The following is an 11,952-nucleotide window of genomic DNA, read 5'->3' as shown; positions in this document are numbered from 1 at the left end:
GGCCCCCATTGCTCTGTGGCAAATCACTTTTTAAAACATCAGACAGGGCATAGAACCTGGTTCTTGAAAGAGCTGGATATCCGTATCTTGGTACTCATGGCTAACTTCTGCTGGCCACCCCTAAATATTGCCTTATTCTGACCTATGAGGCCTATCAATTCCATATTACGCATATTTACTGGCAGTGGCTCTTGCCTTTCTGGTCCTTCCAGGAAATCTTACGACTTTCTAGTTGAAAAGAAGATGGTCTACCACTAAGGAAAGGTCACACTTAATATGACGTTTGGCAATCTGGGCAACCTTCAAGCGCATAGACTTGAGTATTAAGTTACACAGCACCTCTTAAGCTGTGATTCAGCCTGACTGAAATTTCCTTGAGGGGTTGGACTGCAGGACCGCCAAGGTCCCTTCCATCTATTCTGATTACAGTTATTCTGAGGGGCCGCCTGATGGTCTGGTTAGGAAGAGGGCTTCATGTAGGAGATGACCAGGCTGAATTTAAGAAAGGGGTCAAATGTGTCATCAGTCATGAGTCTCTTTACGCCCAGGAGAGATCTAAGTCCACCCCACCTTGAATTCCATTGACTTATCTACCACCAATTTCCCTTGACTGTTAGTAGTTCAGATTCTTGTCGAGAGCTTAAGCTTGCAATAAATGTTCATATTCATTTGAACTGCCCGGATGTCCCGATTTCCCTGACGCTTGACAATTTTTGTGATAATGAGGACCCTTTATAACAGGGGTCTCCAACCTTGGCAACTTTAAGACTTGTGGACTTCAACTCCCAGAATTCCCCAGCTGGCCAAGATCTTAAAAGTTGCCACGGTTGGATGCCCCTGCTTTATAACAATGCATTCAGAGTTACTGTATTGGGGGGGGGGGAGGAGGGAGGGGCTTTCCCCCATAATATCTGTTTAAAAAAGATCATTCTGAGATTACCTGATCCACTTCCCTCCCAGTGGCAAGCTGCAATATGTAAACAATGGCATCGCCCTTCATTGGCTGTAAAGGCTCCCATGTGACTCCACAGACGTTGTCTCCCAGCTGATGGACTTTGGGTGCTGCAATTTGGAACAAGTTTATTTATTTATTTATTTATTTATTTATTCGTATTTCTATACCGCCCTATCTCCCTAAGGACTCAGGGCGGTGTACAGCCATATAAAAAACACATAAATATACAAAGTAAAACATTCATCTAAAAAACTTATTATAAAGGCCAAATATTTAAAATAAACATATAAATAATAAAACCCAATTTAAAACCAAAATCTAAAATTTAGTCATTTAAAATTTAAAACCCTAGTCCAGTCCTGCGCAAATGAATAGATGTGTCTTAAGCTCGCGGCGGAAGTTGGAAGTTAACCATGCTATATCTTGTCCTCCTTTTAGCTAATGGTAGTGCATAGCGCGCATCTCTCTCCCCTGAATGAACTTAAGCAACGTTTCAAAGTGAAACTTGGTTTAGGGCAGTGGTAGTCAACCTGGTCCCTACCGCCCTCTAGTGGGCGTTCCAGCTTTCATGGTGGGCGGTAGGGGTTTTGTCCGATACTGAAGCACTTTCCTTTTTTTTTAATTTAATTGACTTTTTTTAAAAAAAATTCATAGCATTATTTAAAAACATTTTCATTAGGTTTTCCAAAAATTCCCCTTGACAATTTAAATTTCTGAAAATATACTATTTGTATTGCCCGCGCATAAGTTTAGGTCACGTTACTTAAGTGAAACTAAATGGCGCTATAGTGCGACCGTAAACAAAACAGCCTCGTCCCAGAACAGCTCACGCGTCTCCCCCCACACCACCCAGCTATAACAGACAAGCAGAACTGGTAGCTGTCTCCCCCCCCCAAACCCAATCCACGATGCGCAAGAGGCATGCGTAGATGATGATACACAGCACATTACTATGGAACCAGTGGGCGGTTAGAAAATTTTACTACTAACAGAGATACAAAAGTGGGTGGTAGGTATAAAAAGGTTGACTACCCCTGGTTTAGGGTTACTGTACCAAAATCTATTCCTCCAACTCTTCTTCCATCCAAGTTGAGCTGCTTCTTGGCAGATTAATTTTACAACATTGGGTTCTATTCCCGATGCGCATTTGGTGGGAATAATTTAAGAAGGTGTGACTGAAATTAAAGCTTTGGAATGCCCCCGCCCCCATACTGTCTCACTGGGTTACAGGTAGTCCTCGATTTACGACCAACGTTGAACCCAACATTTCTGTTGCTAAGCGAGAAATTGAGTTTTGGTCCATTCTGCGACTTTTCTTACCACAGAATCACTGTCTTTGTTAAGTTATTCACACGGTTGTATGTAAATAAATCTGGTTCCCCCATTGATTTTGCTTGTCATGTGATAAGGGGGTCACATGACCGGGCATGCTGCAACCATCATTAATACCTGCCAGTTTCCAAGCATCCAAATTTTGATCACGTGACCAAGGGGATGCTGCAATGGCCATATATGTGAAAAATGGCCATAAGTCCCTGTTTTCAGTGTCGTTATAACTCTGGTGGCTAAACAAATGTAAGTCAAGAACTACCAAATGTAAGTCAAGAACTTACTCTCTTTGGGGGAGATTAGGAAGAATACTGTAGCCTTTGAATCTGGGGGTGTATTACCCTAAATTGGGTAAAAGTGATTTTTCTTTGGGAAATGACACAACCCATTTACCCAATCCCAACGAGGATATTTAAATAAGAACCAGTGATTTTGGATAATTGAGGATAAGGTTTGGGGAGACTGGTACATTCTGCATTTCAGTTCATTTTGTGCGCTTCATCCAAGGGCCATCTAATTTTTTTCTAAAACAGCGACATGAGAAACATCCTGCCTTTAACTAAACCAATTGTCAGGGTTCCAAGTCTGACACCTATCTAATTTCTTTCAAAACTATACTGGCCAAAAACCCTGCCTCCCAACCCCTGTAGAGTATCGCTGATCAAAGCAGAAGCAAACAGTTATGCATTGGAGAACCTCTCCTTTTAAGGGGTCACATCCTGCTCCATTGATGAACACCGCTAATATGTGCTCAGCGCCCCTCACCTTTCATGGCAGGCGGTGGCGATTTGGTTGTGGCAAACGCGTAAACTTCAGAAAAGTCCCCTTCCCCGGCATCGTTGCATGCCTGGATTTTAAAATAGTATGTTGTAGATTCACTAAGCCGTTGCACTTTATAGGTGTGGCAAGGTCCACTGTAGACAGTGATGAACCTGAAATGGGACAAGAAAAGATCTGGAAAATACTCTGGACTCTAACCCTCCAATCCAAAAACAAAGTCCAGTTTTGCCCTTTGAAAAATTGGACAACCTTCCAATCATGCAGGCAAATTTCTTTTAAAGATGATATAGGCACCCTGAAAGGTTTGGGGTATTCAAAGATAACATCCTTTAAATACCAAAGCAGAGGTCTTCAAACTTGGCAGCTTTAAGACTTGTGGACTTCAACTCCCAGAATTCTCCAGCCAGCTATGCTGGGAGTTGAAGTCCACAAGCCTTAAAGCTGCCAAGTTTGAAGGCCTCTGTTCCAAAGAGTGAAATACCATATTTTTGGGAGTATAAGACGCACCTTTTTCCCCCAAAAGAGGGTGAAAATCTGTGTGCATCTTATACTCCAAATGCAGCCCCAACAGAGATTTCAGAGGCTGGAAAAAAGCCTCCAAACAAAGAGCTTCAGAAAACAAGCCCGCAAACAGAGCTCCAGAAACGAAGCCCCCCAAACAGAGCTTCAGAGGCTTTTTTTCTGAAGCTGTTTCGGAGGCTTTCAGAGGCAGAAAAAAAAGTTTTTTCGGAAACGAAGTTTCAGAGGCAGGGGAAAAAAAGCAAAAAAAAAAAAGCAAGGCACAGAGCTCACAACCAAGGAACTTGTTGCTAAAATTCATCTCTGGGAACAGTTGATTGGGGGTATTCCAGGAGGCCGATCCACCTGCCAATCAGCTTTTTTCTTATTTTCCTCCCCAAAAACCAAGGTGCGTCTTATACTCCGAAAAATACGGTACTTAAAGCATTGAAAGTTTTTTAAGCATTCCTGATTCAGCCAGTAAACCCCAAATCAGTCACTTGTGGACTTCCATTCATGTTCACAGCATGGGCTAAAAGAGTCACTATCCTCTGACAATGTGTGACACATCACTTTACTGGCTTGGATTTGATCGCCGCCTTGCAAACCACAGGCGAATATTATCTATTAGCGAATGGCAAAGACTGAACAACATTCTGAGCATAAAAATCTCTAAAGATCACGCTTCCACAAGGCTTAATAGGCACGCACCATCCATGAAGGCTATTTTCCCCAATTAAATATTTTCTTTCATCCATTTGTCATAGCAGATGTGAAGCAGGGTTTTCTTTTCTTTTCTTTTTTCTTTTTTTTTTAATGGAAAGTGGCCAAGAAATAAATCTCAAATAAGTGCCCTTAAATATGATCTTTGGGTTTTGATATGCTGCCTTTCATTTGCCCTCAATTGAACATGTTCACGCAAGAAGAAATTGGGCAGCCATTTGTCTGGAATGGTATAAGGGTCTCCTGACTGATTAGGGGGTTGGATTAGGATACCGCCAAGGTCCCTCTGTTCCAAATCTGTTATTCTGTTATCTCCACGATTACACCATTCAATGACTCTGGCTAGGCATTCAATTAGATGATGGGAACCTCATAAAAATAGGTTCTTTGGAGCATTATGCTGAGTTAAAGAAGAGAACAAATGTGTCTTTTCATTGCTCTCCATGCCTGGGACAGTGGTGGAATTCAATTTTTTTTTTACTACCAGTTCTTTGGGCGTGGCTTGGTGGGTGTGGCAGGGGAAGGATATTGCAAAATCCCCATTCCCTCCCCACTCCTGGGGGACGGATATGGCAAAATCTCCATTCCCACCCCACTCTGGGGCCAGCCAGAGGTGTCATTTGCCGGTTCTCCAAACTACTCAAAATTTCCACTACCGGTTCGCCAGAACCTGTCAGAACCTGCTGAATAGCACCCGTAGCCTGGGAGATTGGGGTTCATTTATTGTTTCTGAGCTGCCACTTCAAAGAAACCTTCCCCCTCCATACGCTGAGCCCAGGCATGAAGAGGCCAACGTATTTCCAAGTTGGATCTCACCTGCCCAGCCTGTCTTCCACCTGCAAATTGAACTGGGTGGGATTGGCAATTAAAGCCCTGCTAGGGCCTTCCCCCCACTTCAGCTTAAGGCTCTGGTAACTGAAGACCACGCATTCCAGGTGTGGAGGATCTGGAGGTAAAGGCTTGGTTTTCGCTTTAATGGATGGGCTGAAAGGACCAGTTCCAAGATTGTTGAAGGCCTGAATTCGGATTCTATCGGGGAATGAAACAGAGAAAAAGTTGACATTAGAAGATTGCTTGTATGAGAGGAAAGCTGAAGACACTGAGTGATTAAATGAATGAATCTTTGCTCTGATTTAAAGGCAGCCATCGACTTATGATTGTCGAGCCCCAGTCTGGGGATCACCAAACTTTGGAGGAGGGGTTGTGTGCAACGGGAGCAACGAGCAAGGGAGCAGCTTTTCTGGTAGCAGGCCAACTTCCAGTGGCGCCAAACAGCTGAGCTGTTCCCCGCCGGACCCGTGCCGCCCAGATGTTTGGTCCCGGCAGACTTCCACAGCAGCTACGCACCACGCAGTGGGTCATTCCGGGCAGCGGGGAGGACCGTTGCAGCCAGATGGGAATCAGCCGAGGCAGCTACCACAGTAGTCGACTATGCACAGCCCCGACGCTAGCAGCTGCCGGCTCCCAGTGGACGTGGCTGGCTGGCTGTCCAATGGGTGGGATCCAGAGACATTAAAGGGTGCTGGACACTCCCAGCATTGACTTTGCAAGAGACATGTTTCCTACTCATCGTGTTCTGAGGTTCCAGCCTGTTTGTGGGGAATAAAGCTGAGTTTTGCCGCATGTCTTGGCTCCCTTTCTTCCTAGCCAGGCTCAGCCTAGACCAGCTGAAAATGACCGCAACTGAGCCCAACGCTTCTACTGCTAAGTGAGACAGTTGTTAAGTGGCTTTTGTCCCAGTTTACGACCTATTTTTGCAAAGCGAGGTGAAGTGAATCGCTGAAGCTGTTGAGTTAGCAACACGGCTGTGAAGGAAATCTGGCTTCCCTGTTGATTTTGCTTGTCAGAAGGTCACAACCACATGACCATACGACCCCGGGACACTGCAACTGTCACAAACCTGAGTCAGTTGCCAAGTGTTTTGATTTTTGATTGTGTGCCCATGGAGATGCAGTAATGGGAGGTAAGTGTGAAAACCGGTCATAGGTTACTTTTTCAGCGCCGTTGTAACTTTGAATGGCCACTAAACAAATTGCAAATTGAGGATTAACTGTACAAGATATTATGTGCCACCTAAGTGTCGCCCGACAGTGAGATGGGCAGCATACAAATTTAATAAATGAAGTTCTTCAGACACAAGCTGGCCCCATCCAGCGACCCGTACTGTGGTCAAAATTCGCCAATCACCTGTATAAAGTGTCAGGTTGCAGGTTCTCCAGAACATGGCTTGTGACTCTGTTGACCGTTAAGACCTGTTTCTCCCCATATTCTATGTGGTAGCCAATGATCTCTGCCCCATGGCAGCAAGGCTCCTCCCAGTGAAGAGCAAGGCACGTGGAGAGGGGAAGAGGACCTTCCAACTGATCTTCTTCAAGCAAGTTCAATACTGCCACCGCAGCTGGCACTGAAGCTGGCGTGGTCACTGTGCCGATTTCCCCAAATAGCCCAGGACCAGCCAGATTCACAGCCTGAAAAACAAAGAGAGCGAAGTGTGAAGAACAAGTGTAAAGTCTCAAGCATCTGCAGCTAGGCTCCTCCACACGATGTTCTCCAGATGTTTTGGATTTTAAAAAAAAAAAAACAGATTAAAAGAGATGGAAGGGATCTTGTAGGTCTAGTCCAACCCCCCTCCCCCTCCTAAGCAGGAGACTCTACACCAGTTTCTTCTCAAAAGCCTCCAGTGATGAAGCTCCCACAACTTCTGAAGGCAACTTCTGGTTCCATGGGTTAATTGTTCTCACTGTCAGAAAATTTCTCCTTATTTCTAGGTTTATTTCTATTTTAATTCCCATAATCCCAGACATAGCAAACATGGACAAACCTGGATGTGCATTTAATCCTAAATAACCAGACCAATAATAGTAAGACCTATCATCCTAGAAAGGAGTTCAACCAACTGGCTAGAAAGCCCATTTTCCTAGCCAAGCATGAGCAACTGAGATTGATCTAGGACAGTGTTTCTCAAACTCTGCAACACATGGACTTCAACTCCCAGAATTTTACCCAAACCATCAGCTTCTGGAGAATTCTGGAAGTTGAAGTCCACACATCTTCAACTTGCCGAGGTTGGGAAACATTGATCTAGACCAGGGGTCTCCAACCTTGGCAACTTTAAGCCTGGCGGACTTCAACTCCCAGCTTTGCTGGCTGGGGAATTCTGGGAGTTGAAGTCCTCCAGGCTTAAAGTTGCCAAGGTTGGAGACCCCGATCTAGACACGAAGAGAAGAAAAATTACTTTCTGAGATTTAAAGATTGTCCGTAGAAGTTAAGAAATAGAAGTCACTATTTTTATCATAATACTCATGAAGTTTTATTTCACTCTGACTTGGAATGGAGACATTGGGTAGTATTAACTTCACACCAGAACCAGTGAAAAAAGATCCAAATGAAAGAAATTGTTCAATCCTACTAAGATTACTGCAGAAGAGATCTGAAATATAACAGTACTTTGAAAAACATAGTTTTTCAACTCCTGGGAGTTTTCCGACAAACTGACATACCAAATTCCTCTTTGATTTAAGACTCCTTTCTCTTAAATGTTCCTAATCTGTAATAGTAAAAGTAGTAACAGTATATTTTTGCTACACAAGATGGCAGCACCTGATTGATTTTGACATGATAGGTTGCTGGTAAAAAAAAAAAGTGCAGCAAAAAAATGGGACTATTAGAAAATCCCAATGCTATAGCTTAAAACGACTTCAAAAAAAATCTCAGAAGAAAGAAATTGCCAAAAACGTCACTTGAATATGTTCATGAAACCACTAATAAGTCAACTTTGAGATGGAAGGGCACTTCATCTTTACAACTATGGGTTTGGTGGACCTTCAGAAATTATTCTTCAAAAATATGTCCCAAAGTTACTTTTTTCAAGAGGCAACTGGACTTTCTTGGTTTTTCTTTGAAGACGTTTCACTTCCCATCCAAGAAGCTTCTTCAGCTCTGACTGGTTGGTGGGGAATGGAAGGACTGATACTCCTTGCAGACAGATGGTCATTTGCATCCTTTTAGAGAGTCATTAAAGCCACCTGGAGGTTTATCTGTGTCCTCAGGATCACCGGAGTGGTGCAAATGGGTGTGGAGCCTTCTTGGAAAGGCTGAAAGGACCGTGTTGTAGACTGGAGATAGATGATGTAGATGATCTCTCTGTTGAGAGAGGGCTGCTTAATTGTGACATAGATGGCCCCCTTTTTCAAATCAGCAAACCTCTCGGTCCAAAATGTCGACTTTGCTGTCTTCAGATGAGTGGCCTGTGTCTTTTAAATGCAGATGGACTGCTGAATCTAGTCCTGATGTGTTTGTTCCCCTATAAATCCTTCCATTCCCTGCCATTCAGTCCGAACTGAAGAAACTTCTTAGATGAGAAGCGAAACGTCTTCAAAGAAAAACAAGGACATCCAGTTGCCTCTTACAAAAGCACCTTTGGGACAACCATGCCTTGGATCAGGGGTCTCCAACCTTGGCAACTTTAAGACTTGTGGACTTCAACTTCCAGAACTCTGGGTGTTGACGTCCACAGGTCTTAAAGTTGCCAAAGTTGGAGACCCCTGTCCTGGATGACTGAGAATCTCCATAGTCATTCTTCAAAATATGGAATTTGGCGACACTGCGTTCCAAGAAATGTAAGGATCTGAGCATGTATGATAAAAACAAGTGTGTCCTTTTTATATATATATATATAGCAACGAATCATTTGAGACATTTCAGGCTTCCACCAGCATTGAAAAAAATTATTTCCCTCACGAAACATATCTCAGGGCCTTAACATAATGTGATGTTTTAAAATTTCAGGAAAAACAGAACGCTGCTCCCCAAATCTACACGGACGTACCTGTACTCTGCAATAGTAAGTAGTTGCAGGAGAAAGCCCCTTCACTTCGTAGCACAGCAGAGGGCCTGTGTAGACGATATGCATAGAGCCTTCCACTTGCCCCCATTCTAGTCTGTATTCACTAACTTCGGCCCCATTACACGGCGGGCTCTTGGAGAAACGAGAAAGGAAGGATTGAGAAGTTAACATCTGCATTGATAAATTGCAGATGAATTTCATCTGCTGTGGCACTTCTATTGATTGATGTGGGGTTGTAATTCAAACGCTCTGCAAAAGGGGGCCTGCTAGAAGAGAGTAGGAGCACACCCCTTTCTTTCAGAGGGGCCCTACCTTAACCTCCAGGGCAGGGGTCTCCAACCTTGGCAACTTGAAGCCTGGAGGACTTCAACTCCCAGAATTCCCCAGCCAGCAAAGCTAGCTGGGGAATTCTGGGAGTTGAAGTCTTCCAGGCTTCAAGTTGCCAAGGTTGGAGACCCCAGCTCCAGGGTCTCTCCTGGGTTGTCAGTAGATAGGTTGACTGTTGTATTTGGTCCTGAAAGCCAAATGTCTGATGGTTTTTTTCTTCTAGTAAAGTCAATTTTGGGGTGTATTCTACCCTGTTCAATCCACTTGGTAGTTATTTTGCAGTTTGGACCTTCGCTTAAGATTATTATATCTACTGCCTTTAAGGACCTAGAAAATGCGAAGCTAGCAAACCCTAAACCATAATCCTGCCGTTTGGGGAAATTCACAAAGGAGTAAGAAGTATCACAGACGTCATTCAGAAGAAACTTCTTGGAAGTTTGGAAGCTATCTTGTAAACACAGATCTGGTATGACTGTTAAGAAAGAATGCTAAAAGGAACTGAACGAGAAAGCTGTCAAAATCTTAGTCGTGGAATTTATTTATTTTTTAGGAGTGCGGTGGCTCACGAGGTTAGAATGCTGGGTTGATGATTGTCGGGTTCGCGTTCGAGACCCGTTGCTGGCACAGGGCAGGGTGAGCTCCTGTCACATGCTTCAGCTCTGTGCCAACCCGTCAGTTCGAAAGTGGGCGACCATTAGATTAGATAAATGGGTACCACTTCAGTGGGCAACCTCACAGGGACATAAAAGGAGCCCCCAACACGGGGTTGCCCCCCTGGCAAATCCTTTCACCATAAAAGTACTTCAGTGCTTCCAACACGAAAAAAAAAAGAAAAGACAAAAAGTTCTGGAATGTTCCAAAACACACACCAAAACAATGTCACACACCTGGTCAACCCCAGACTCTGTGCAGAGCTCTTAGTTTTTGATTTATAGAATATTCTTCTGACAAAAATGCATTTATTGAGGAAGGAAGGAAGGAAGGAAGGAAGGGAGAGAGAGAAAAAACACCTACCTCCCATGTAGCTACTATACAAGTAGCAGTTTTGCACATTAAGACGGGGGTGGAACATGGATCAGGGGGCCCTGCAGCTGTAGAGATCTCTGCCTTTTCTGAGTAAGGGCCAAGCTGCAGGGAAAAAGTACCTTAAAATTATAAAAATGCTGACAGATGGACTAAGTCGATGCATATCGGAGGACTGCAACCATTACAATATCAATGGCTTCCCAACAAATTCTTCAGGTTTGGTGAATAAAAAGATTCTCCAGTCTTCAACAAACCCACCAGATTTAGTTTCTGGCCTTGATTTAGGCTCAGTTCATATGCCAGGTTCACAGTTCAAACACTGTTCCATGCTTAGTCTTGTTCTGCTCCAATAATATTTGAAGGCATTAGGTCAAAGGAATACACCTTTATCTGAAATTCCATCAGTCCAATTTTATTAGTGTATCACAGAATTAAAATATGTGGAAGAGAAATTATGCTGGCTAGATTATCTGCAGAACCCCAAATCTGATAATTCTAGTGCTTCTTCCTGCTAGATCCCTTCTGACCTAGTGCTTCAGGAAGAAACCTTTAAGCCCATCAAGATGAAAACTACTAAGGAACGTCCCGCTCAAATCTAAGGATGTTAATGTAATCACTATCTGATGAATGCTAGTTCCATAAAGACCCACCCTTGTGGAAACCTTTTGGGGAAAGTGTATTTCTGAGGTTTGATGGCTAAAAACACCACTTTTTTGGCGGGAGTTTTAAGATAATCCTATTCCACTGCTGGAATGGCCTGGGAAGAACCCAGACCTTAACCCAATTGGAAATCTATGGAGCCGACTAAAGAAACTGGTTAGTCAGAAGTGACCCTGCAATAAAACCCAGTTAATAGAAGCCATCATTCAATCTTGGTTTCACATTATAACAGCTGCAGAACTAAAAGACTTGGCTCACTCCATGGGAAGATATTGTAAGGCCGTAATTCATGCTAAAGGATACCCAATTAAGGGTTAACTGACATGGTGATAATTTTTGTATCTCTCGTTTTTTCTATGGTGATCATATCTCGTTTTTTCACTTTTCTTCTTTATACTGTGTTTCACTTTCCTTCTTTATACTGTAACTGCTATTCTAATAGCAAATCCTTCGTAAAAGTTATTGCATTACATTCTTGATTAAATTATCTTCCCATTGATATATAATTTTATGGTACTAGTCCCCAAAAAAAAGTGGTGTTATTAGCTAGTTTTAGAAAATACACTTTTCCCAAAAGGTTTCCACAATTTTGGCCACTCCTGTAACTATCTACTTCCACCCAGCCATTCAGAGTTCAAGACTTGGGTTTCCAGGTTGTTCCTGAACAGTCCATCAGTGTTGTACTAGCAGATGCTTTAAACCAGGGTTTTTCAAACTTGGCAACTTTTAAGATGGGTGGGCTTCAACTCCTAGAACTCCCCAGATAGTTGGGCCATCAGGCAGTTGACGTCCACCCATCTTGAAGTTG

General features: G+C 43.3%; 1 protein-coding gene across 3 annotated transcripts in view; it reads right to left on the bottom strand.

Moving 5' to 3' along the window:
* FNDC3A (fibronectin type III domain containing 3A) overlaps nt 1-11,952 on the bottom strand; it is a 72,646-nt gene that overhangs the window by 3,347 nt on the left and 57,347 nt on the right. For all 3 annotated transcript variants that reach the window (XM_058196945.1, XM_058196947.1, XM_058196946.1), the window contains 6 exons: nt 10,473-10,586; nt 9,114-9,263; nt 6,473-6,753; nt 5,102-5,314; nt 3,050-3,216; nt 941-1,062 (listed from right to left, as the gene is read on the bottom strand). In XM_058196945.1, the coding sequence (XP_058052928.1) occupies nt 941-1,062; nt 3,050-3,216; nt 5,102-5,314; nt 6,473-6,753; nt 9,114-9,263; nt 10,473-10,586 (1,047 nt within the window). The remainder of the gene's footprint in view (nt 1-940; nt 1,063-3,049; nt 3,217-5,101; nt 5,315-6,472; nt 6,754-9,113; nt 9,264-10,472; nt 10,587-11,952) is intronic.

The sequence above is a fragment of the Ahaetulla prasina genome, chromosome 11 (genome assembly GCF_028640845.1).
Source record: "Ahaetulla prasina isolate Xishuangbanna chromosome 11, ASM2864084v1, whole genome shotgun sequence".
Lineage (NCBI taxonomy): Eukaryota > Metazoa > Chordata > Lepidosauria > Squamata > Colubridae > Ahaetulla > Ahaetulla prasina.
The sequence above is the reverse complement of the archived record's forward strand: the minus strand, read 5'-3'. Positions and strand labels throughout refer to the sequence as shown.